This window comes from Sciurus vulgaris, assembly GCF_902686455.1.
Source record: "Sciurus vulgaris genome assembly, chromosome: 5".
Taxonomy (NCBI): domain Eukaryota; kingdom Metazoa; phylum Chordata; class Mammalia; order Rodentia; family Sciuridae; genus Sciurus; species Sciurus vulgaris.
Window position 1 is genome coordinate 175,748,235 of NC_136465.1, and position 26,310 is coordinate 175,774,544.

General features: G+C 60.3%; 1 protein-coding gene across 4 annotated transcripts in view; it reads left to right on the top strand.

The window, feature by feature from the left end:
* Positions 1-26,310, top strand: part of MPPED1 (metallophosphoesterase domain containing 1) — a 67,806-nt gene that overhangs the window by 35,525 nt on the left and 5,971 nt on the right. For 3 of the 4 annotated variants that reach the window (XM_079143319.1, XM_079143318.1, XM_079143320.1), the window contains 2 exons: positions 12,012-12,237; positions 26,025-26,140. In XM_079143319.1, the coding sequence (XP_078999445.1) occupies positions 12,012-12,237; positions 26,025-26,140 (342 nt within the window). The remainder of the gene's footprint in view (positions 1-12,011; positions 12,238-26,024; positions 26,141-26,310) is intronic. The other variant, XM_079143321.1, reaches the window with a different exon arrangement.

Consider the following 26,310-nt stretch of genomic DNA (forward strand, 5'->3'; position numbering starts at 1 on the left):
TTCTCTTGCTGCCAGTTGTGACTCTGTTTAGTTGGCCTCCCTGAGGCCCATTTCCTGGGATTAGGAATTGGCGTGTGGGTGTGTCTCGCTCTCGGCAGGTAAGAGGGTGAGTGGCCGCCTCGCCTGCCGGGTGAGGAGCTGCTGAACTGGACTGCCTGCCGCTCAGCCTGCTCCTGCGGTGACCGCGGCACTCAATGGCAGAGCTGCCACCCTTCTCGGGCCTCCTGCCTGCTCTGTCTCCCGTCCCTTTAACTGTGATGCAGTCTGCTTTGGTTCTAGGTTTTGGACCGAGTGAGAAAGTGGATGAGGAGCACCTGGCTTCCTGGGGGCCGTCCTTTTGTTTAATTAGGCATTGATTTAATGCCTTCAGGTGACACATGGGCACTAAGTCATGGAGAGCCCAAGGCTTTTGATAAGAGTAGCAGTCCCTGGCCCGGCCGTCCCTCAGCCCTACGTCCACCCCCAGCCCAACTCTTACACACCAGCTCTTACACACCTGTGTTTCTCAGATGCTGCAGGTTTTGTTTTGTTTTTTTTACTTTTCAGTTTTAGACATTGCTTTTAAATTTCGTGAGATGAGAAATGAAGATTCAGGGCTCTCGCCTCCCCACGCCCCTGCGCGTCTCTTCTCCTCTCCCTCTACAGAGTCTTATCATGGTTTTTGGTTGAATATTCATTGTACGATTCGCTGTTAACTGTTTTGCTTGTTCATTTGCTTGTTTTCTGTGCACCGGTCAGCTCACCCGCGAGACTCCTACGGAACTGTAAAGGCCTTTTGGTGGTGTGGGGAGACGTACCGGGCCACCCGTCAGCCCATGCTCCTGGCGGCTCACCGGCTGGGGCCTTGAGCCCCGCTCCATCTGAGCTGTTCCTCTCCAGGCCCGCTGCAGTGGCGTCCAGGGACTTGCCTGCGCCTTCCTTTCCTTTTTTCTGTCTCAGAGCCCCTTGTTCCCGAGTCCAGCGGCTTGCTTTGCTGTGGGTTATTCTTTCACTTGGTGGAGCACATCCCGAGGCAGCTTTCTGAGAAAGAGAGCAGGGGAGATCTATGTTTGGCAACGTGCACGTCAAGAAAAGTCTCTGTTTTGTCCTCCATCTCCATGGAAGGTGTCTCGGTGCAGAATTCTGGGCTGCAGTTCATCCCCCCTGAACTTGGAAAGCCTTGCTCTATTTGCTCTTCCTCTGTGGTCGGACCTCCATCTTCACTGTGCGACCTGTCGCGGTTCTGACAGAGCGCCTCGCATGAGGGTCTTCATTCATTTTTCTCTTGACTCTGGCACCCCTTTTAGTGAAATTTTGTCCTTTAATTGTAGGATGTTATTTTTTCTCAATTTCGTTCCCCGTTTTCTCTACTTCTCCTTGTAGCACGCGGTACTTGATTGTTGGACCTTGATTGTTTGACTTGCCTGTTACTCACTTTATTGTCTTAGTTTGTGGGAGAGTCCTTCAACTTCCTCTTTCTCATCTTTAGCTAGATTTTTAAAAATCCTGCTGTTTTTCTTTCCTTTCTAGAAGGGCCCTGCCAGCATTTTAGGGATGTGGGCTCCTCTGTTATCTCACGAGGTGCTGGTGTGGAGGTCTGCTTCCTGTCTGGCTCTGCTTCTTCCACTTTCCTGTCTCCTGCAGGGTTTGACCTCTGCCTCTGCAGATCAGGTTCCTTCTCAGGGACTTGCTGATCCTGTGTTTGTGTAATAACTGGACTTCGGAAAGCGGTCAGTGTGTGTGAGTGTGTGTGTGCATGTGTGTGTGCATAAGGATGTGCATATGTGTGAGTGTGAGTGTGTGGGTGTGTGTGTGTATGAGTATGTGAGTGTGTAGGTATGTGAGTGTATGAGTATATGTGAGAGTGTATGTCTAAGTGTGAGTGCAAGAGTGTGAGTGAATGCGTGTGTGAGCGTATGAGTATATGTATAAGTATGTGTGTGTATGAGTGAGCACGTGAGTGCATATGTGTGTGGGTGTATATTTGTGTTAGTGTGTGAATCTGTGTGAGTGGGGTGTGAGTGTGTGAGTGTATGTGAGAGTGTATGTCTGAGTGTGAGTGCGAGAGTGTGTGAATGTGTGTGTGTGCATACGTGTGAGTGTGTGTGTGACAATGTGTGTGTGTTTGTGTGTATAAGTGTGTGAGTGTACGTGTGTGAGTGTATGTGAGTGTGTGTATGAGTATATGTATAGGTGTGAGTGTGCATGTGTCTGTATGAGTGTGAGCGTGTGGGTGCACATGTGTGTGAGTGTATATTTGTGTGAGTGTGTGAATGTGTGTGAGTGTGTGTGTGAGAGCAGGTGTGTGCATGTGTGTGTGTGGTGGGTGGAGGGGATGCAGTAACGGGGACAGCCATGTCTTTGGGGCGCCTTGGCTGCCTGCCGGGTTTTCCTCCTGGATCTGTTTTCCCACTTCCCAGTGTCGCCGCCCGGCTCCCGGGTTTGAGAGCTGGTGGGAGGAGCGGCCCGTGGCCACTCTGTTGGTTCCCCCATCCTCCTGTGGCCCAGCCCTGGCCTCACTGCCGTCCTCCCTGGGGACCAACGATGGGGCTCTTTGGCGTCTCGTTCCCCGACCCCGAGAGTGTGCCTCCCTTGCTGGGGACGTGACGGGGGCACGGTGGCTGGTGGGTGCCAGGAGGGAGGGCGGCCCTCGCCCTCTCCATCTGCAGTGTCCCCGGGGCTCTGGCCACAGCGCTGACTGCCACTGGCAGCCCCTGTGCCCCATTCTGCCCCGGGACTTTGGTCTCGGGGTGTCTGCTCGTTCCTCTCTCCCTAGCTTCCAGCCCTCTGCCCTGGGAGGGGAGGCCTTCAGTTTTCTTCTTGTGGTTTTGTGGGATGTCAGCACCCGCGTGGGTGCTCGCAGTGCCCTGTCCTGTGGACGGGCACTTCCGGTCCCTCCATCTGACCCTGTCAGCACCCCTGCCCCCGCACCATGGCTGCCAGGGGGCCTCAGACCCTGGGCAGGCTCCTGAGGGCCGGGTGTTCAGAGCACCTCTTGGTGGCACTGACGGGGAACAGGCCCTGTCCCGCCGCTGCCGTCCTGGGCTTTGGCTGCGTGGTGCCAGCTCCGTCGCCTGGGCCTGAGTCCTGCACTCATTTGGCCTCCTAGACGTCCTGTGGTCGATGGCTTGGAGACCTCCGCTGGGTCACATGACCTCTCCAGTTCTCGTCCTCTATTGTGAGGGGGACGGCGTCGTGAGCATTCAGGGGACGTGGGTTGAGCGTCTCCTGGGTACCCAGCCTTGTGCTGGCGGTAGGGAAATGGGTTGGGCAGGGGCAGAGTCCCTGAGGGGGCTCCCGCCTGGCGCAGAGACGGCGTAGTCGTCGGTGTGGCGAGACAAAGGCCTGGGTGTTTGGGGGCCTGTCTCAATGCCAGGGCGGGGAGGGGTACTCGTGGGAGGCATCTTGCGGGGCGGCACTTGGGCCAGGGGACAAGGGTGACTTGAATTGGAATTGACAAAGGAGGAGGGGCAGGAGGGATCCCAGGTCAGGAGGCACGGAGGCTGCGGACTAAGGTCGGGCGGCAGGAGGGCGGGTGCCAACAGGGGGCACCACAGCCCCAAGCTCCGAGCACCTGCGCCCCGTGGTGACCAACTGGCCCAAGGCCACCAGGGACCTTGCAGGGACAGCTTTGGGCATGCGTGTCCTGCCGATGTGGCCTCCAGGAACTCCTCTCGCTCCAGGCGGCCTTGTCTCTTGGAGGCGAGCAGGAAGCTCAGCCTGAAGTCATCTGTGCTCCGTGGCAGCAGTGGAAGCCGCGGTTGAAGATGGTGAGGGCTGAGCTCTCCTGTTTTTAAACATTTCCCAGTGAAAGCAAATGTTTGAGAGTTAAACATTTTGGCTATTAGGACGGAACAGAAGAAAAGCCGTATTTGCCTGTTGAACATGGGCACTGATGTGGCGGGCTGGATCCAGGAGCCTCCTGCAGGGGCTGGGCCGGTGGCAGGGCCGCTGCCACTGGGCGAGGTCCACGGGGAACAGGTGCACCCTCGGGCGGTGACTGGCCTCAGGGCCTCCACTCTTTCTCCAGCCTCCCAGCTCCTGTCCCGAGCTTCTGTGCAGTTCACAGCATGGATTCTCCGAACTATCCCGTAACGCCAAGACCCCGGCTGCTGTCCAGATGCGTTCAGCGTGCCTTTATTTTTCGTATTCCAGAGCTTTGACACCTTGGGGTCTCACTGACCCTGGGGGACTTGCCCCTGCCAGGGTCAGCCCGTTCCGAGAGGCGGGAAATTACTCACCTTTGAACATGAACCGCACAGGCAGACATGGGACTCTCAGCGAGGACCACTCTCCACCTGCCCTGATGACCCCAGGGTGCCAGACAATCAGTGACAGCCCTGTGCCCCAGAGCCCACCGGAGTGGCTCAGCCGCAGCAGCCCAAGCCTATTGGCCCTGCCTGCCCGTCTCTTCCCAAGGAACTCCCCACCCCAGGCTCTTGCCTGCATCCTCGCCCCCTGCCGCTGGCCCCGGGGCTTCCTCCTGTGGCCCCACTGTGCCTCCTGCCTGAGGCAGCTGTGAGCACAGGTCTGTCTTCAACTGTCTCAGTCCAAGTGTGGCCCGTCTTCCCAGCTGACCCTCACGGGATGCTGACAGGACCCTTAAGCATTCCGTTTTACAGATGAGGACGCCGAGGCTTGGGAGGTGACATGGGACGGCCAGCGGGAGGTAGAGAGGGACCCAGGCGCCACAGCTGCACCCTGGCCACCTGGCTGTACTGCCTCTTATTTGACAGCCAGCTTTGCTTCACTAGTGTCCAGAAGCAGTGAATGAGGGGTGCTGTCGTGGTGCTGGGCGCAGGGAACCCCCCTGCAGGGCAGCAGAACCCAGCGTGTGCAGGCACAGCCCAGGCCATCCTCCCAAGCCCGCCTGGCCACTGGCCCAGCATCCTGCTCTTGGGTCAGCCACAGAATCCCTTTGTCCCTGCATCACTGGCCCAGGCCCTCCTTGCGTGCTCGGCCGTGTGCTGGTGTCTGTGTGTCTGAGCTGCGCAGAGAGCCCACTGTGATCTGCAGCCGACTTGGGGAGCGTCTCCACTGCGGAGCTGTCCTGGACCGTGCACCATACCAAGAGGCCAGCTCAGGCGAGTCTGGCAGACATCGGCAAGTGTTTCAACACAGGACTGTCAAAGACGCTCTGAAGGCGCAGTCAGCGTGGCTAGGCCGCCTCTTGATTCCCCCCATCCCGGGTTCTGCGAGATGGAAATGGCGGAGGGAGCCGGGAGTGGGCACTCCTGACTCACTGCAGTTGGAGTGCCCGGGATCCCGCGGGCTCAGGGGATGCCACAGGTGCTGGAGATCTCATGCTTCTGCGGTGTCGCAGATGATGCAGACTGGAAGCAGCACTTCCTGCGAAGGCACTGGGGAAGTTCTTGCCTGAAGAATGGTGTCCTTTTGGAGGGAGAGTCCTTTCAGGCGCAGACCTCTGTCTGCCTTCCTCTCTGATCCTTGCGCATCCACGCTGGCTGCCGAGGAGGCTAGGCCTGCACGCACTCCTGTTTGGACGCACGTGGCAAATGACAAGAGAAGACGGCAGGGCCGTCCTGCCCGGAGCTCCGCTGATTCATGGTCTCTTTCCCACCAGGAAACCCACGGCTGGCAAATGGCAGGGTCTCGAAGAACATGGCTGAGAAGAAAGGAGAGCTGGGCAGTGGTCTCAGCCTTGTCACGGGGAACCCAGACGTACAGTCGTGTCCGCCAGTTCTGAGAGGCAAGGGGCACCGGGTTGGTTTAGAGGTCAAGGGCCTGGTGCCCCTCAGAAGTTGGGAGACCAGTGTCCTGACCCACCCGGCAAGGCCCACGTGTCCCATCGCAGGGTCTCACCTGTCCCTCCAGTCACTGCCCCATTCCTCCTGAATGTCCTCACCTCCTTCTAGTCCCCTAACCATCCCCTCCATGGGTCTGTCCCAGCAGAGCCTGGAAGGGCCATTGTTCAGGTGGCCCCTGTGTCCCAGGTCTCTGCAGTCTCACTGTGTGACCTTGGGCCACTCTCTGCCCCTCTCTGAGCTTCAGTTTTCTCCTCCGCCCTGTGAGTGGCATGGATTAGGTCTCTAGACTGCCCTGTTCATAGTCGTGCCCCCAGGGGAGTCCTGGCCAGGGTCTGGAGCATGGCTCACGTCCAGCCAGTGCTGACCTGTCAAGAGCTGACCAGGGCTGGGGGCTTTAGAGCAAGGTCCAGCATCAGGGAGGAAGGTGAGCGCCCAGCGTGGCGGGGTTTGAGGCAGGCTGCGTGGAGTCTCAGCCCCTCTGGGTCTGTGAGGGCAGCAGGGAGCAGAGCCCTCGGACCCATCTGCTCTGCCCGCCTCGCCAAGGCTGGCACAGCCACCCCCTCACTTGAGCTGCTGCCCCGACCCAGCTGGGCCCTTCAGACAGGCCGCCTCTCGTGGCTCCCTGCACTTGACCCTGCGTGGTCCCCAGGGTGACAGTGGGTTCTGGTCTCAAGGCTGATGCTGTGTGATTTCTTGTGCTGCCTGGAGAACAGCCCCTCTTGGGGGTTCACTGCCTCCCATCTGGGCATCAGGAGGCGCCCCTGGATGTCACCCTGCTGTCTGCTGCCACAGCAGTAGCTAAGCGCAGAGGGACCGCGTCAGTGTCCTCAGAGTGCAGGCAGCACGGCCAGGCGGGGTGGGGACGTGAGGCTGCAGTGATGTCCCCGGGCTTCAGCCACTCTCAGGCCAGAACTTCTGGAGTAGGAGGACTAATGCAGCCAGGCTGTGACCACAGAGGGAGTGGCCCTGGAGCAGGGAGGCACCTTCACCCCACTCCACTGTGGCCATCCCACGGCCACACCCACCCACAGGAGAGCCATCACGATGACACGCAGCAATCAGGAATGTGGATGAGGGGGCTGAGCGAAGACTACGCCTTGCTGGAGATAGCTGGGAAAAGCTTTGGAGGAAAGGGAAGGGTCCAGGGAGACAGAGGCCAGTTGGTATAAAGGAGATAGTGGGAGTTGGCAGGGTGGATGGATTGATAAATGTACCATCCAGCCATCTGTCCATCCATCCACCCATGTGGGCATGTGCATCCACCCACCCACCCATCCTCCCATCCATCCACCCACCCACCCATCCTCCCATCCATCCACCCATCCATCTCTATCCATGAATTTATGCCTTTGTCCACTCATCCATCATCCGTCTATCCATCCACCCACCCATCCACCCACCCTCCCATCCATCCACCCATGCACCCATCCATCCACTCACCCATCCACCTACTCACCCATGCACCCATCCATCCACTCACCCATCCACCCATCCGTCCATGAATTCATGCCTTTGTCCATTCATCCATCATCCATCCGCCCGCCCATCCACCCACCCATCCACCCATCCACCTGTCCACCCACCCATCCATCCACTCATCCATCCACCCATCTGTCCACCCATCCGTCCACCCACCCATCCACCCATCCATCCACCCACGAATTCATGGCTTTGTCCATTCATCCATCATCTGTCTAGCCATCCACCCACCCATCCACTCACACTCCCATCCATCTACTCATCCATTCACCCACTCATCCATCCACTCATCCATCCACCCATCCATTCACCCACCCATCCATCCACCCACCCATCCATCCACCCATCCATCTACCCACCCACCCATCCATCCACCCATCCATCCACCCATCCATTCACCCACCCATCCACCTACCCATCCATCCACCCACCCATCCATCCACCCATCTATCCACCTACCCATCCATCCACCCACCCATCTACCTACCCATCCATCCACCTACCCATCCACCCATTTATCCATCTACCAACTTATCTATCCATCCATCCATAATTCATCTATATACCCATGAATTCATGCCTTCGTTCATTCATTCATCATCTATCCATCCATCCACCTGCCCATCCACTTACCCATCACCCACCCATCCATCCGTCCACCCACCTGCCCAGCCACCCATGCACCTGTCCACCCACTCATCCATCCATCCATTCACTGAGAAGCAGGGTGGCATGATGGTTCAGAGGGCACCCCAGGATGCTGCCACAGGGTCTATCCAATGACCATCGCCCTTTGTGACTGTCAGTCACTTTGTTACTGATTTGTGTGACCTTAGGCAACCTTTCCCAAGGTGTAAAGGGGCTAGTAATCCTTGAGTGTCTGCAGAGGTTACGTGCAGATGGTGAGTTGCAGATGGTGAGTTGCCAAGTCCTAGTGAACCCCTGACAGATGAACTTGAGGCTAGACTCGGCTCGGGGGGCTGGTGCTGGAGACGTATGTGTTCCCAGATGGATGTGCCCTGCCTCCAGATCTGTGGCGTCCACCTTGTGGGAGACACCAGGCGAGGTTTGATGCTGTCACCCCAGGAAATCTCAGCTCCTGCTTGTGCCCGGCATGGTGCTCTGGAGCAGGTGTTGCCACCCCCTCTTCTCTTGGTGGGGTGGGGGGAGCCTCATTCTCCTCTGCCAAGGAGGGAGGAGCTGGGGAGCTGACAGCTTCCCGCACACCCCAACCCCCAGGAGCCAGGAGCTATGGAAATGAATGGAGCTGTACAGTTGGAGTAATTTGCTAATTTGCTGAAGTAACACCCCCAGTCAGAGACATGACATAAATACATTAGTGTGGGCTCCGGCCCCCCGTGGGCGGCCCTTGGGGTGGGATGGGTGGGTGAAGTGAGGTGGAAACGCAGGAGGCAGCCTGCAGCTGCCAGAGGGGCTGCCCCTCCCTCCCTGCCAGGGGCTCTTGCTGCCTCCCTGTCGCCGTGTGTCCCCAGGCTGACTCTGTGGTCTGGTGGCCTCCAAGGAGTTGGAGTCACTGACCCCGGGGTGTCGGGGAGCTGGACCCACGTCCAGTGTCACCACGCACGACTACACCCGAGCCATGGGTCCTGGCTAGGTTTCTTGGTCTCTGAGTCCACTGTCCCCAGCTGCAGAATGGACGCAGTCAAAAGCCCGGGGACGGTTCTGTGGGAAGGAGGTCTCAGGCCTCTGGCCAAGGACAGGCCCAGGTGCCTGAGCCCAGCAGCCCGCCCCTCCCCTCCAGCTGGCCCCATATGAGCTTTGCTATGTGCTGCCGGTGGCTTCATCCACCAGACTTGTGCTGGGGACAGATGGGTGACACAAATACGCCCATTCCCGAGTTCCTGGAGCTCAGCCAGGGCTGCGGCAGCCTGCTCAGCACCCTGGGCCAGGCCTGGGGCAGGGCCCTGACGAGGGGGAGGAGGGTGGTGGGGGAGGCACCCCGGGCCGGTTCTGATCCGTTCGTGTCTCCGGGGACTGTGGCAAGGCCCAGAAACCCACAGGAAGGGGACAGCACCTTGAAGTGAGCAAAGAGGACTTGGCATGGGGTAGTAGGGACGGGAGAGGATGGGGCCAGCTGGGCGTTTGCATCCCTGTAAGGTGGGGGCACAGACACTCAGCTCTTCCTGAATGGCCAGGATCGCCCAATGTTAAATTTTATTTACTTATTTAATTCTAGAAAAACACAATGAAGTTTTGTTGGGAATATCTGAAAATTTTAATGCTGGCAACAAGTTCAGTTAAAAAGTGAACATTGTGCCAGACGGGTTACGTCCTGGGCAGGTCTGGGCCGGGGGCTTCTGGCCCTGTCAGTCTGGCCCAGGAAGCTGCTCTGGTGTTCTGAACATGGAAAGTCTTCCTGCATGTCCGCTTGGGGTCTTCGCCGTCACCAGAAGCACCTTGTGAGCTGGCGTGTCTCTTCCCGTTTATAGAGGGGGACCAAGCTGTGCAGAGGGGCAGGGGCAGTGCTGGGGCTGGGACCCAGGAGCCCACGGCCGGTCACATCCTCGTGGCCTCTCAGAGGTGACAAACACCAATCTGCCCAGAAGCCTGGCCAGGTGACCGGTCAGAATACTGTGGCCTCTGCCTGTTTTGCAGTCACTTGCCTCTTGTCCTCTGCCCACCAGCTGACCCACTTGGGGGCCAGGCTGGGCATCAGGACGTCCTCCAGGCAGTAGGGCATGTGACTGGATATTTGCCCAGGTCCCACCTGGGCAGGTGTGAAGTTGGTAACTGGCTTCTAGACTCTTCCATTTCACTGCGGTTAGAAAACAGCAGTGGCTGTGGCCGTGTCCGTGGTACCGCGCAAGGCATCGCATCACAGCGGGAAGCCCCGCCCTGCCTGAACTCCCCTGGGCTGGGAAGGCTTCCTCCTAGGTCGCCAGGGTGACCGAGTCTCACTGCATGTCTAGCGAAGCAGGCCCTGTACTGTGAGTTTCCAGGAGGACAGACGGTCCTCAGAAATTGGAGCAGAGGCGTTTCTGGAATTTGGTTCTTGAGGGAATGCTCACGTAGCCAGAGAGCTTCCTGTTCATGGTCAAGCGCAGAAGAGTCTCTAGTGCTCCTGGCTGGGGGGTTACCCCAGGGAGACAGAGGGGGTCCCAGTCCACTGTCCGCTGCTCCTGGGAGGAGGTGGAGTGAAGGAGCCACAGGGAGGCTGGGGGCCAGAGAAGGTCCTTAGCCCCCGGGAAGGGGGTCACCAGGCGTGCCCACTGTGATCACAGGGAATCAGTGTTCAGAGTGACTTCCCAGGTGAGTCACTGGGACAGAGTCCGCTGGCTGCAAAGCCAGGCCCTTTGTCTTCTCTGCAATTTTGTGGAGGTCACAGTCACCCAGGAATGCAGAGGATACGCCGTGAAGTGTGGATCTTCGGTGGCCCAGCTGGCCGTTAGTGGGGGCTTGGAGGACCCCCAGCGTTGTCTGGGTTGTGCTCCCCTGCAGGGAGCCAGCCCTCGGGGCTCGGGATGAGGCTGTGCATGCCCAGCTCTGCTGGAGTGGGGTGGCACTCAGGTGGCACGGCAGTGCCTTGGAGTCCAGCTGGGCCGTCTCCTGGCCCTGTGCTCCACCACGCCGTGCTCCGGCCTCCGAGCCTCGCTTTCCACATCTGACCACTGCAAAGATACCACAGCCCACCAGTCCCTGGCACGTAATGGGGGTTCATATTCGTATTCTCCAGGAACCCCCTGGGGTGGAGCTGGCCAATCATCAAAGGGTTCGGGGCAGAAGCATCTTGCTTACGGGGACGAAGCAGCAGTGAAGTTTAGTGTTCCCACAGGAGCCAGAGTGTACGTTGTTCAGATGTCCTACCCAGTGTCCACCCACTCCTGGGTGAAGTGGTTTTGGACTCTCTGGACATCCCTCTCCTGATGCCCTGGTCTGGCCCACCAGAGGGGCTGGAAGAGGACCTGGGCCACCAAGCTCACCTCCACGTTTCACTTGGATCCAAGTCCAGGCCCCCGCGACTCTTGCTATGCCTGTGGGAGCCCAGCAGCTGAGGCTGGGGAGGGGCAGGGGGTCTGAGACGGGCAGCTGGCTCTGGGCCGGCAAGGTGGGTGTTTTCTGAGGCTATGGACGGGGGGGGGATCTTGGCTTGTCAGGGCCAGCCTGGTGTTGGGGGTCCTGCTGGGCGACTATCCAGAGCAAGCCCACAGCCAGGTCTCCGCTGAGGCTGTGCAACGCTGCATAGGGGTCCCGAGGAGGAAAGGAGAGGCAGAGGGCAGAGTGCTACTGCCCGTGCCAGGGGCAGTCCTCAGACGTTTCCATTTTGATCCTGTAAATGGAGTCGAAGACCCCCTGTGTCTGTGAGTTCTGCAGAGGGGCAGGTGGGCACTGCGACCTTCCCTGGGCATGGGGTCTTCAGAGGCTGAACTGGGCTTGGCAGAGGGCTTGCAGTTCTTGCTGGGATGTGGAGGCTGAGGACCCAAGGCTCCAGGAGGCGGGAGCCTGGGACCGCGGAGCGGGTGGCAGCCGGGGCAAGGGTATGGGGTGAAGCTCCTCCCGTGGGAAGCAGTCAAGAAATGGAGGTGGAGCTGTCCCCAGGACGGGACGGGCATCCTGCGGCTGGAGGCCTGGAGGATGCTGGCCAGCCATCTCCTGGTCTCCAGGAGCCACAGCTAGCTGAGGCCTGGCGGGCAGGGCCCTGCTGATCCGGGTGCTGGGTGGGGGCTGGCAGCTGGGCCCTGCTCAGAGGTTCCGCAGCTCCCCTGGCCTCTGTCCCTCTGGGCGTCCAGAGAGTCCAGCAGAGCCGCTGTGTGTCCACCCCTGCAGGCAGCCTTCCCTACGAGTATAAGGTGGTGATCGCCGGCAACCACGAGCTCACCTTCGACCAGGAGTTCATGGCTGACCTCATCAAGCAGGACTTTTACTACTTCCCATCCGTGTCCAAGCTGAAGCCCGAGAACTATGAGAACGTGCAGTCGCTGCTGACCAACTGCATCTACCTGCAGGACGCCGAGGTCACCGTGCGGGGCTTCCGGATCTATGGCTCTCCATGGTGAGTGCACCTGGTGTGGCTCTCACCCAGGCGACCCCGGCCACCCAGGCCGGAAGGTTCCAGGCCCGGAGCCAAGGCTGAGAGCAGGGCCAGGAGATGGGAGCAGCAGGGAGCTCTGGGTAGTGAGACTTGGGCTGAATCTCTTCCTTTCACCCTGTGTGACCCTAGGCAGGTCCCTGCCACCCGTGGGCCTCGGCTTCCCCACATGTAGCCAGGAAGGGTGACATCAGCTCTATCCTATGCGCTATATGTCATCTCGCAGGACAGTATTTTGCTATTATCTCCATTTCATAACAGGGAAACTGAGGCACAGAGAGGGTGAGGCCCTTGCCAGAGGTCCCACAGCTAGGGAGGGGCAGAACGGGATGAAACCCAAGCAGTCTGTCTCCAGAGCGCTGCTTTCAACCTCGGGCCACAGCACTGGAGTCTTTGCCCTCGTTCTTCTCCTGTGCCGAGGGAGGAAGGGAGGAAGGGTAGTCGGAATTTCCCTGGGTGGCCAGAAGCCTGGTTTACTGCTCAGGGATGGCAGTTGTGTCCCAAACAAGCAATACCGAGCTCTTATTCTGACTGGGGACAGAGTGATGGGGTTCCTCTCTGAGCTTGCCCGGCTGGGTGGTGGTCAAGGTGAGGGATGGTTCTGACCATTCTGTGTGATGGTTGTTATGTCCCTGGACACCCTGGTGATAGGATGGTGATTATTGTCATGGTGACGGTGGTGGTGATGGTGAAGGTGGTAACCATAGTTACTAAGGTTGTGACGCTGAGGATTCAATGATGTATGGTGTTGGTGATGGTGGTGGTGATGGCGGTGATGGTGGTGATGGCGGTGATGGTGGTGATGGTGGTGATGGTGGTGGTGATGGTGGTGATGGTGGTCATGGTGGTGATGATAGTGGTGATGGTGGTGATGGTGGTGATGGTGGTGATGATGGTGATGATGGTGGTGGTGATGGTGGTGATGATGGTGATGATGGTGGTGATGGTGGTGATGATAGTGGTGATGGTGGTGGTGATGGTGGTGATGGTGGTCATGGTGGTGATGATAGTGGTGATGGTGGTGATGGTGGTGATGGTGGTGATGATGGTGATGATGGTGGTGGTGATGGTGGTGGTGATGGTGATGGTGGCGATGGTGATGATGATGATGATGATGGCAACAAACTGCTTCTGAGCAGTCACTGATCTGAGTGCTGAACTGAAGGCTCCAGAATCTGTTCTCAGCCCGTGAGGACTGACTTAGCGCCTGCCCTGCAGGGAGGTGGGACGATGAGGCAGGTGGCATACATGGGAGGAGAGACCACATGTGCTTCCCAGTGTGGCGTGACCAGGAGGGCTCCCTGGAGGATGGGGGTACCTCCTCGAATGAGAGAAGGACATTCCCAGGCAGGAGGCTGAGGGGCACCTGGGCATGTGGGCTATGCAGGTGCAAGGGCCCCGGGGACAGCTGCTGCCGACACAGTGACCCAGGCAGCCCTGGACGGCCTGGTTGATGCCACATGGTGCCCACTGTGGCTGGAGGCTGGTGGCCTCCCATGGCCTGTGAGGACCTGGACAGGGCCTGTGGGCTCTCAGGGGTAATGATCTCACTACCAAGGACAAGGAGAAAAGAGGGCAGCCAGAGCCCTGAAGACGTCTGGCTGGGCAGGAAGAGCAGGAGGGTCTTTTAGGAGGGTCTCTGGAGGTGCACTGGGCACAGTGGGAGGCCTGGGCGTCAGGCGCATGTGGGAGGGGAGAGGAGAGGCGGGTGGGCAGCGGTGAGAAGCTCTGAGTGCCAGGCGGGAATCCGGACGGGACCTCTTTGCCTGGGGTTTACAGCCCCACCTTCCCCGCAAAGCCTCTTTTCTTCTAAGTCGATTCCATATAGGTTAAGAACGTGGCTCCAGCACCAGACTGCCCGAGCTCGGAGCTTGGCTTCACCTCTTATGGGCTGTGTGACCCTGGGTGAGTCACTTCACCTCTCTGCGCTTAGCTCCTCTGCAAATGGGAGTGCAGTGTGCCTCCTCCAGAGATGGTCGTAGGGTGTCAGGGACTCGTCTGAGCCCAGCGTCTGTCCCCACTGCTGCTGCAGGAATGGAGACCTCATTCTGGTTATTTGCTGCAGGGACTGTCCTTCCCAAGTGGCCTTGTCCAGCCCCATGGGGGGCTGGAGGATTGTGGAGCTGGAGGATCGATCGTGGGGGCTGGGGCTGACGTTTGCTCAGGGTCCTGCCACGTCCTCCAGGGAAGCTCTGTGCACTCAAGAACCCCTTCCACAACCAGTTCCCGGGGCCCATGGGTGACCTATGGGCCTCACCGCCAGGCCACATTCCGTTGCTGAGACAGGTCCGGGCCCGAGGCTGGAGCTTGGCCTGTGTGGCTTCCAGCCTGGAAGTCACGGACCTGAGCTCCTGGCTGCCTTGAGGGTCGGAGCACAAGGCCTGCATTCCCTCCACCCCTTCCCATCACCAGGCCCAGCAGGAGAGGAGCTGCAGGCAGGGCGAGACCTGGGCCTGGACAGTGGGGTGGGATCCTAAACCTGCTCTGAGAAGGGCTTGGTGAGATCCAGGAGGGCTTCCTGACCCAGGCAGCTTTTGAGCTGGGGCTAAGGAGGTGTGGGCTTTCTGCAGGTGGGGAAGCCAGCAGACCCACATTCTTGAGCCTAGGTTTTGCTCCAGGCCCCTGGTTGGACGTGAAGTTTCCTTTCCCAACACCTCCTGAGTGCCAGGCCTCCGTCTCATCCCGAGGGACCTGAGGCCTGGGGGAAGGAAGCTCCTGCGACCTCATGACTGAGCTTGGTGATTCATTTGTCAAGTATTGGCTGGGCGCCAGGTGCCCGCCTGGACCCTGGGTCCTGGACCCAAGGGCAGACCGCCCTCCTGTGGGAGACAGTGGGCACCAGTTCCCTTGTTCAGTAAGAGCCCTGAGGGGGAGGCCCCGGGAGGAGGCCCTGGGAGCTGGCCAGGGAGGCCTCACCCCGGGGACAGCCAGAGGCTGAAGAGAGAGAAACCGCTAAGAGCCCGGGAGGATGTGGCTGACAGAGGGAGCAGCCTGCGTGTTCCCAGGGCTGGGCGGGCTCCTGTGAGAGCCTCACCCGCCCGCCCTCCCCATCCTGCTGCTGGTGGCCTCAGGGTCCCCTCAGGGTCCCCCCAGGAGCCAGAGTGCCTGAGGACACGCTGCCCACCTGAGACAGGCAGGCCGGACCCACGGCCTCCCTGACTCCCCTACTCCACGCGACCTGCATGTGCGTGTGTGCCAGAGACACGGGGGACCCTCTCCTGGGAGCCAGGCGGCTATGGAGAGTGTGCTGGCAGGTTCTGGGTGACCGTCCTCTGTCCTCCAGGGCTGGGGTGGCACCGGGGCTGTCTGCTCACCTGCCAGCGCTCCTGGGTGGTGAGAGCCGAGGCTCAGGAGTCAGGCCCAGCCCTGCCCCTGAGCTTTGGTGGACCCCGGATAAGCTGGGTAGCCTCCCAAGCCTGGCTTTGTGGCCAGTAGTGGGGCCCAGGCCCAAGGTGGGGGGATGGGCACTGCCCTCCTGGACTCCTCAGTGGGAGGGGACCCTAGCTGCTGGTGCCCTGATGGAGCCAGAAGCCTCTCCGTGGAAGTGGTAGTGGCCCGTCCTGCGAGCGCGTTCACGGCTGGGCGTCAGTCCTGGCCCAGCTGCGGATTTGCCTGGTGCTGGGTGGGGCAGGTGGCGCCCCCTCCAGCTGCCTGTCGAGGTTCGGGGTGGGTGCGCTCAACTCCCTGGTGCTGGCTGCCCTCACGTAGGGCAGCTGGTCGGGAGGGAGTGGGCAGCAAAGCTGGCGGTGGCCTCGGTGAGTTCAGATGCGCAGGGCCTCCCTCTTCTTTTCCCTCCTTTAACATCGGCTGACGTGCGGCATTCAGGAGAGGTTCTCTCCAGCTTTAGGGGGTGGTTATGCCAGCCAGGTGGGGCGGGGAGTCGGGTGGAATGGACCTGAGCGTAGTGACCTGATAGCAGCAGCAGCAGGAGCTCGTGGTGAGGCTGGCTGGACCGAGGGCAGACACGTGGCCCGGGAGGCAGGGCAGGGACCCAGAGGGGCCACAGGAGGCAGGTTGTCTCCCATAGGCAGGAGCCCAGAGGAGAGCTGACGTGGCTTTAATGAGCAGGGAGCTCCTGTCCCGAGCCGCGTGCAAGTAGAGGCTGGCTGGGGGTGCCCAGTGTCCTCCGGAGTGCCTGGGAGCGCCTGGGAGTGCCTGGGAGCACAGCTTCTTTCAGGGCTGGCCTCCGTGTTGAGGACCCCAGAGCAAGCCAGGAAGAGCAGACCCAGGCGCAGCAGGGTGAGCATTGCCACCAGGAGGTGCTCTGCCTGGCGGCGGCCCAGGTGCGCCTGGTCTGTGGATCAAGTCTGGCACTGCCATCCAGGCGAGGGGGCCCGTAGCGATGGACACCTCAGGGTGACCAAGCCTTGCATAACCCGGCCCAGCTTGGTGCTGTCCACGTGGCCATGCCCAGCCCCTGCAGGGCCCTGGGACCGGGTGCCGCACAGAGCCCAGGCCGCGGGGGCTGGTGGGAGGCAGAGGGACTGCTGTTTCCAATGAGTGTCACGTGACACGGTTGGACGTGCTCATACCGGAGAATAATTTGGTCTTCATTTGATGTTTGCCTGTATCTGCGTCTGCTGTATTTCGTCCAGCAAATCCCAAGCCTGAGCTAGTTTGGTTTGTCTGTTTTCTTTTTGTTTTTTTTAAGAATGAGATTTTGTGTTTTAGATCGGTTTTTGGTTCACAGCAAAACCCCGTTGAAGGTACAGAGATTTCCCTGCTAGCCCTGCATCTGCCTGTCCCTTGTACTTTATAAAAATGAATCCACACAGTTTGAGAGAGTTGGTGTCTGCTTTTTTTTTTTTTTAGCTTATATTTTTAACATCCTTCCATATTGCAATGTGCTTTTGTAAATTGGTTCTTTCTTACTGCAGTTTAGGATTTCATTCGATGAGTGTCTTGCGCCTCTTTACATTGCTCTCCAGCTCTGATCACACTGGGCCCTTGGTCAGGAGGAATGGGGCAGAGGCTTCCCCTGGGCCCTCTGCCTGCCCCGTCCAGCCGCTGTTGCTCTGATGTTCTCGATTGTGGCGTGTGGAATGCTGCAGTGTTCTTCTTGTGGGAGTTGCTGTGTCCTGTGGGGTCCTCCCTCCTCTGAAGTTGTCTGGTTTCTAGGTTGGCTTCCGGGACCTCGTGGCTTTGCCTGTCAAGCTTGGGCGCTGGATGCAGGTGTTGATGGCGTGAGGTCGGGTCCCCTGGTGGGCTTCTCCCTGTGACACCGCCTGGCTGTCACTGTGTAGAGAAACCGTCCTCTGCTCTGTGCTCCCCTGCGTCCACACTTGGAGTCTGCCGTGGGCTCCCTCCCAGTCTGTGAGTCCATCCAGCTCAGGACCACCCCGCCTGAGTCTCTGACAGTAGGTTTCCGTCCACCTATTTCCCTCCTAGATCATCTGTGCTTCCACGGGGCCAGCGCCTGGTCTCCTGTCTCCTTACTGAATCTCTCTGGACCTGACTTGAGTGCCCAGGACAGTCTCTGGCTCATCGTGATAAATGCTTGTTGGATGGATGAACAGGTGGACAGGGCCAGGCTGTGGGGCCTGCGTTAGGCTCTATGCCTGGCCTGTCCCTCCTGCGTCCACACCGTTCTGCGGCCTCCTCCAGGCCTGTCGTCAACTCCTTGCCCGCTGGGTCCTGCCCCTATCTGTGCTGACCTCTCTAAAGCCTCTGGCTTCCCACACCCCTGCTGAGGTCCAGAGGTCCCTTCCGCTCCCCTTGACCCATCCAGCCGGGCTTGGCCTCTGCTCCACGCCTGGTTGGGCAGGGCGGGGACACAAGTCTCCTGGGCCCGTGCTTGTGTGGCCGCCCTCCAGGGAACTGCCCGTGCAGGGCTCGGGCAGCTGGTTCTCGTGGCTGGTCCCCTCGCTCAGCCGCGCTGTGGGCCTCACCAGGAGCCGCTGAGGGAAGGGAGCCGGAATCGGCGGCGGGGCGAGGAGGAACTCAGCTGTTACAAAACCCGAAGTGTTAAAAACACCCGTCTGCGTGCGTATTCATTTATGGACTTTGGATGCATTTTTGTTCTCATTTAACTGAAAACGGCCTTGATTTAAAAAAAAAAAAAAAAAAAGTGAAGTTGGCGGGCAGCTCGTCCGTCTGCTCGGATCGCTTCTGGCGTTTTGGAAGGAGGAGCTAAACCTGCTGAGACGCTCAACTTGGAGAAGTGGCCTCCTTCCGGCTCTGAGGCCCGGCTGCCTCCGGCCGGGCGGGACCTCCTAGGAGCCGGGCCTCAGGGACCTGCCCGCCTCACACAGCCAGGCCCTGTGCAGCCTGCTGGCCGTCCGCTTGTCCTCAGGCCTCGGGGAGGTGGGCCTGCCTCTGTTGGCGCCCGGGACTCACATCCTGCTCCAGGAACTCCCAGGGCTGGGGGTCGGCTGCGGGTGGTGCCCCTCGCCGTGTGAAATGCGTCTTTCAGAGAAGCACACAGGACAGGGGCCCAGCCCGGCCTCTTCCTGGCCTCTCACGTGCCCTCCACCTGAATTCGGTCGTGACCTGGCTGCTGGGTGGGGTCCCACCTGGCAGCCCCCATTGTCCTGGCTATCACGGGCCCAGGCCGCCTGCTGATGGGAGACCAGAGGGGCCAGCTCTGCCCATCTGGCCGTCTGTCCTGGGCCACGTCCACCTGGCTTCAAGGCTTCCTGGTGACCTCACCTTTTCAGGAAGCCCTGTGACGTGAGCCTGGCTGGACAGCACCTGCCACTGTGCTCCTGAGCCCCTGGCCTCCCCTGCGCCGTGTGTGGTGGGTGGACGGTGCCGGCTCCTGACCTTGAACCCTTCACTCTCAAGGAACATTTAGGATCTTTGTACGCGTTTGTGCCCAGGCGTCGGGCAGTGTGGATGAACTCCACTCTCCTGTCCCCTTGAGGCTCCGTGGGGAGGCCTGGGCGGCCCTGGGGGCAGAGCCCAGCTTGGGGTGGCCTGGGTGAGGGGCGCCCCTCAGAGACGATTTGGTCTGCCCGGGTCTGGGTGAACCCCGTGGGGCCCCTGCACGTGCATTGCTTGGCCTGGGGCTTCCTGACCACGGGGTCACCGGGCAGCTCTTCCGGGTCACCCTTTTCTTGAAGCCCTCTGGGGCCCAGCTTGACGGAGGGCAGGTCGCAGGGCCACCTGCCTGAGCCAGGCCTGGGCCGCCTCCTCTGTCACCTCCTGGCCTTCGCCCCACTCTGGCCGGAGGCCGTGGTCCCCGCGCCTCTGAAGCAGGGTCCGTGGCAGGGTTTGCGGTTCCAGGGTTTCAGCCGGGCTGCCTCCCCATTCATTCAGGAAGCCAGTCGGAGCCCCAGCAGCCCCGTCCGCCTGCCCGGGCCACGGGTGAGGCCAGTCCTTCCATCCCGATCTGCAGGCAGCTCAGTGAGGCTGGGCTGGGAGGGACGGGCCGGTGCTCAGTCCTGGATCTCAGTGCAGGGCGCAGCTGGGTGCAGGCGGATGGGGCGGGCTCCCCAGCGGGCACTGCCCGGCCCTCCCGGGCACCGCCGAGCCCGCTGCTGGCCCGCCAGGCCGCAGAACCCAGGAGGGGTCCCGGATTCCTGCCCCTCCGGTGACGCTTTCCTTCTGAGCCCCTGTGCTGTGAGAGAGTGGCAGGGAGGGACCCTGTGCCGCGACTGCAGGGTGCCCCCACTGTCCCGCGCCCACCGGGGTCCTGCCCTGCACGCAGCTCCCTCCTGCCCCTCCGTCTCCGCCCTCCTCTGGCCTGCCAGATGGCACTGACCGGCTGCCGCTTCTTCCTGGAGGCCCCCGGCCCAGAGGTGCTCGCTCTCCTACGTGAGAGCCACGTTCCAAACGCGTCGCCTGCTCCTCCGGCCGCAGAGTCCCAGGGACAAGAGATGGAGGCCCTGCACGGGTGGGGACGAATCAGGAGTGACGAGGGACCTCTCCTGGGTTCCGCTCACCTTGCTGCTGCGGCCACCACGGCGGTGTGCCCCGGCCACTGTGAGGTGACAGGCTTCGGGGACACGCCGCAGTGCCGCGGAGACCTGTCCCTTCTCAGTGCCTGGCCCTGGGGGCGGGGAGCGGGGTCCCACCTCCCGCAGCCCCTGCCTCAGTACCCCAGCCCAGGGTGGGGGTGCGGAAAGAGGAAATGACGCAGCACGGCTCCCCAGAGCCAGGCAGGTGGCGATGGGGGCTGGGCAGCGGGTTGTCCCCAGGAGCCCCACGTCCTCCTGCCCGTCTTGGTGTGGACGGGAACTTGCCTGGGGACTCGGGCCTTTGCCTGGCCTTTCTGAGCTTTGGTTCCTCAGCTGGAGAGCCAGTGGCGCCTCACCAGGACGCTGGCGGCCCCGGGAAACCTGGCTTCTTTGGGGGTGGTGCCAACTGGGACCAGCAGGCGGGTGCAGGACCAGGCCTGGGGGGGGGCCCAGGCAGCCCTTCTGGGGGCTCAGAGAGGCTGTGCCAGCCCCTGAGGGGGCGGCCTCATGTCCGGCTGGGCTGCATCTCCCCGGCAGGATGACACCAGAGGATGGTCAGGAGGGGCAAGAGCTCACTCTGCCCCCACAGGTCCACCTAAGAGGCCTGTATCCTCCTCCTGCAAAGGCGCTCATGCTGGCCGCCCGACAGGTGAGAGCCCAGCCCGCAGTGTCCCCAGCTCCTGTCCTGGAAAATGGGCTGCGGGGGTCCCTCGGGGAGCTGAGCTCCCGGGGCTCTGGATGGAGCAGAGGGATGTGAGCACCCTGGGTTTACCTCTGTGGTCTCTTCTGTACATGGTCACGCAGTCCCATCTGGGCAGACCCACAGGGGGCAGGACAGAACAGGAACTCAGAATGTGGCAAGAGTGCGTGATCCTTCTTCCTGATGGGCTCCTGGGGCTTGACTGTCGGGGTTTCTAGGGTGGGGCTCCCACAAGGGTAGCGAAGCTGGCTAGTGTGTGATTCCTCCCACCTGCCCGGCAAGTAGGGCGCCTGCTGGTTCACTCCATCTTTTCCTCATCCCTCATTCATGTGTGCACACCTTGAGCAAACCCTCCCTGAAGCCCACCTGGGCCAGCCCTCTGTTGGGTATGAGGAATTCACAGGTGGATTTGCCCTGGTTCTGACCTGGAGGAATGGGTGCAAGAGCAGTCCGGGTGCAGAGGGAGCCTCTATGCTCATTTGAGCATTGATCAGGGGACACTCTTGAGGGAGGCCCTTGAGCCAGGCCTTAATGAATAAGGACGATGGCTGATGAAGGAAGGCTAAGTAGAGCATGTCAGGCCTCTGGAGCAGCACGGCCTGGAGGTGGGACAGGCCAGGCTGCTCAGGAAACGAAAGTGGCTATGGAGGCTATTGGGTGGTGGACTGAGCAGGGAATCTGGAAGGATCATCTGGAAGAGGGCTGGAGCAATCTGAAGCCCTGATGTGCCAGGCCGTGAGGTCTGGGTTTGTCCTGAAGGCAGTGGGGAGCCATGGAGGGCTTTTGAGTGGGGAAGATGGTGTAAGAGATTCAGGCCTCCTCCTCCCTGTCCAGCTCAGCCCAGAGGGACCTTCCAGGTGCACTCGGAGCTGCTTAGCACAGCAGGTAGGCAGTCACTCTTGAAGAGCGGGCGCTGTGCCCACCCTGCCAGGTCCTCTTTGCCTCAGCCATCTTGGGCACAGGATGCAGGAGCCTGGAACCCTGGTCCAAGCCCCTCTTATTTCCTGTGCGTCCTCAGACACACTGTTCGACTTCTCTGTGCTACGTTTTCCATATCCCCTGACAGTTTTATTCTGAGGGTTAGTTGAGCAGCTAGTTGAGGCAGCGGCTGGTGAAGGGGTTTGCTGGGAAGGGTGAGGTCTCTTCTGGGGAGCATAGTCGTCATTCTGGGATGGCCTGTGCCCCATTCTGGTGCCCCTCAGTACCCTGGCTTCTTAAAGTGGGGGCAGCCATGGCAGCCACTTCGCTGGGCCGGGTGTGAGAGCAGAGTCTGTGTGGGTGGTCCTCAGAGTCCCATTCAGCGGCCCTGCCCTCTCCCCTCAGGCACTGCACCACTGGGGTCAGGCCCACTCAGGGCCACCCAGGCCTCTCTGCCCTGGGCCCTCGTGCCCCAGGGGTGGCTGTGCCCCTCGCTGACCCTGGGCCCCGCCAGCCATCCTGGGAGGCAGGAGCCCTGCTCTGCAGTTGGCTGCAGACGAGTACCGCCCCTCGCTGCGCGCACGTGGGGGGGACGCCTTCATGACGCGAGAGGTCATTTACATTGGCTAAGCGGGCTTAATTAGGCTGGATCGGGGTTGCCATCCGCGCCCAGAAGGGCTGCTAAGGGGTTAACCTCCGAGGGATCACGTATTCAGCGCTCTGTTAGAGTTTGAATTAATTTTTCCCATGGGTTTGTTCACATTCTAATTTTCAACTAAATGAGACATCTGTTTCAGAAAAGGGAAATTTGCTCTGGTTGTCATGGCAACTATCATTCTGTAAGAAAATTATTCCAATGGTTACTTTAGAACCAAAAGACAGGAATTCAGGACGTGGAGCTGCCTCCCCTCGCGCAGCCAGAATTTGGATCCGCCGCCCTCCTGGGGCCGGGAGGTGCCCAGGCGCAGGCTGTGTTGGAGACCAGGGGTGCGGCTCCTGGGCTCAGGCGACCCAGGGTCGCAGGGCCTCGCACGTGGGCGGTGAGGCCAGCTGCTTCCCGCGGCTCAGGTGACGAGCCCTTCTCTGTCCCCTTGGCCTGTCCTGCTCAGGTGACGAGCCCTTCTCTGTCCCCTTGGCCTGTCCTGCTCAGGTGACAAGCCCTTCTCTGTCCCCTTGGCCTGTCCTGCTCAGGTGACGAGCCCTTCTCTGTCCCCTCTGCCCTGTCCTGGTTGAAACATGGGGTGTCCTGCAGGACGTGAGGCTGCGGGTCACGGTGATTGGTTCTAGACGCCAGGCCTCGAGGGAGGGGTGGGGCTTCGTGTGGCCAAAGAGCATGCTGGGAGGGACCCAGTGCAGACTGCGTCTCCCGCCTGGCCCAGCCTGCGTGCAGGGACGCTGGACGGTTCCGGCGTTGTCCAGGCCCGGCTGCTCAGGCCCCCGTGCCTCCTGCCAGCCCTCAAGAAAGGCCCCTGCCTGAGCCCAGCTCAGAAGTGTCCTCTGGAAATGTCCCTGCAGACCTGCCTCCTCTGTTCCCCAGACTCTCATGGAAGTCGTGACACCTCCTCTTCTGCGGGCAAGCCCCGGGCACCCAGCCGTGCTCGCGGGAGTGCACACGGGCCCCTCCCTGCCTGCCGGGCAGTGGGTACAGCAGTGAGCCGGGGGGTCAAGGTCTGCAGACCACAGCCTCCTTATCCTGCATGACACTGGAGGAAACGGCCTGGGAGGGGTCAGCAGCCAGCACTGGGCAGAACCAGGCCATCTGACTCCAGCTTCAGGGCCCGCTCCACCCGTCAGAGGGGACGAGCACCTTCTGCTGTGTGTCAGTGCCCACTGTCCCCCTGCAGGACAGTCAGCTTGCCCGTGCGTTTGGGATGTTCTCATGGCCCCAGGGATGGGGGTGAGATGGGAAGAGAAAAGCAGCAGGAAGGAAACAGGAATCAATATGGACCACAATCCTGTTGAGACCTGGTTCTCTACGCAGCCCTGTCCTGGACTGCTGTGCAATCCTGGGAAGTGGACCAACCTCTCTGGGCCTCCCTCCGGGCAGAGTGGAGTTCAGCTTCCCAGAATTCCAGGTCAGGTGTTTCCAGTGCCACCCTAGAGGAAGTCTCCTTAGTGCTGGCTGAGGGAAAGCTGGGACAGGCAGAGGCCCCCCAGGGTGGCTGTGGGGGTCCTTGGGGGTCTCTCATGTGTTTCTGAGCATCTCTAGCAAAAACTCACCCCCTGCGGTGCCTGGGGAGAACTAACAGCTGCCTTCTCTCCATGCTGATGAAGTCTCGTCCTGCCTTGTAAATATTTGATTAGATTTTTGAAAAATGGAGACTGTGTGTGAAAGTCAGCGCCAGGAACACGCTGCTCCTTCTCCTATTGGCTGGCGGGGCTGGGCTCCCGGAGGACCCTGGTGCGTCCTGCTGCGGCAGCCTTCATGCCCTGTGCTCCTGGCGTGGGGGCTGGAGCCAGAGCGGCCTGGAGGCTGGGAGAGAGGCTGGGAGAGTGGCTGCGGCCTGCCTGGGACTGCTGGGCCAGGGAGCACGCCAGGCCTCGGCACGTGGACTTGCTTGTGTAAGTGGAATATGTCAAGCGCCCGTCCCTTTCCTGCTCTGATGGGCTCTGTTCCCTTTCTCCTGATTCTTTTTTTTTTTCTAATGCTGTTGCCATCCATCAAAATGCAGTTTAGAAAACCCTGGCCTGGGCCCAGACCTCCCAGTCCCGAGGCTGAGTCCCAGGGTCCGTGTTGACCATGGTGCTGAATGTGGTGCTGGTGGAGGCAATGGTAGTGTGATGGCGATGCTGGTGGTGGTGGTGGTGATGGTGGTGGTGGTGATGGTGGTGATGGTGGTGGTGGTGATGGTGGAGGTGATGGTGGTGTCGATGGGGATGGTGGTGATGGTGGTGATGATGGTGGTGGTGATGGTGGTGGGGTGGTGGTGATGGTGATGGTGGTGATGGTGGAGGTGATGGTGGTGTCGATGGGGATGGTGGTGATGGTGGTGATGATGGTGGTGATGGTGTGGTGGTGATGGTGGTGATGGTGGAGGTGATGGTGGTGGTGATGATGGTGGTGATGATGGTGGTGGTGATGGTGGTGGTGGTGGTGGTGATGGTGGTGATGGTGGGTGATGGTGGTGGTGGTGGTGGTGATGGTGGTGATGGTGGTGATGGTGGTGGTGGTGGTGGTGGTGATGATGTGGTGATGATGGTGGTGGTGATGGTGGTGGTGGTGATGATGGTGGTGATGATGGTGGTGGTGATGGTGGTGATGGTGGAGGTGATGGTGGTGTCGATGGGGGATGGTGGTGATGGTGGTGGTGATGGTGGTGATGGTGGTGATGGTGGTGGTGGTGATGTTGGTGGTGGTGATGATGGTGGTGATGATGGTGGTGGTGATGGTGGAGGTGATGGTGGTGTCGATGGGGATGGTGGGGATGGTGGTGGTGATGATGGTGGAGGTGATGGTGGTGATGGTGGTGATGGTGGTGGTGACAGTGGTGTTGAATGGGGATGGTGGTGATGGTGGTGGTGATGATTGTGATGCTGGTGGTGATGGTGATGGTGGTGATGATGATGGTGGTGATGGTGGTGGTGATGGTGGTGATGGTGGTGATGAGGTGGTGGTGATGGTGGTGGTGATGGTGGTGATGGTGGTGGTGGTGGTGGTGATGATGGTGGTGATGGTGGTGGTGATGGTGGTGGTGGTGGTGGTGGTGGTGGTGATGATGGTGGTGGTGGTGTGATGGTGGTGATGATGGTGGTGGTGATGATGATGGTGGTAGTTATGATGAAGCAGTGGCTTGATTTCTGCTGACAGTTCCTAGGCTAGAAGCTCACTGGTTCATACACAGGGATGACAGTGTCTGCTTTTCTCGTCACTGAAAGAAATGTCTGGGACTCCCTCCAAGAATCTGAGCCACCTGCTCACCGCTGAGCCAACTGAGGAGATGACTTACGTTGATGGGTCTAGGTCCGGGCTGGGTACAGGTTGGGGGTTTGTTAACAGCCAGGTGGCCCCTGGCCCTGCCCTAGATCTGGGAATGAGCTCCAGCGTGGCTGCCAGGGGGTGGGGAGCGCAGGAAGCAGGGAAGGGGCAGCCTCCACATGGACTGGGCCTCTCTTGTTCTGGCTCCACCTGCCCTCCAGGCTCAGTGTTCTGGTGGTCCCTTACCTGTCTCGATTGGGTCTCCAGGGCCCAGGTGGTCCTGATGTCCCCTCTGTGACCGCCCTCTCTTCTCCTCTAGGCAGCCCTGGTTTTACGGCTGGGGCTTTAACCTCCCCCGAGGCCAAGCCCTGTTGGAGAAGTGGAACCTCATTCCCGACGGTGTTGACATCCTGGTCACCCACGGACCGCCACTGGGTAAGGCCTGCTGCCCCGAGCTGGCCGACCTGACCCCGGACTCACCTGCTGGTCTGTGGTGTGGCTTTGGGGCGGGGCCTGAGGCTCTGAACTGAGGTCACCTGGCCTGTCCAGAGAAATCCTGGAGGGGCTCTTCTGAGTCCAACTTGCTGGAGTGGCGGAGACAAGGA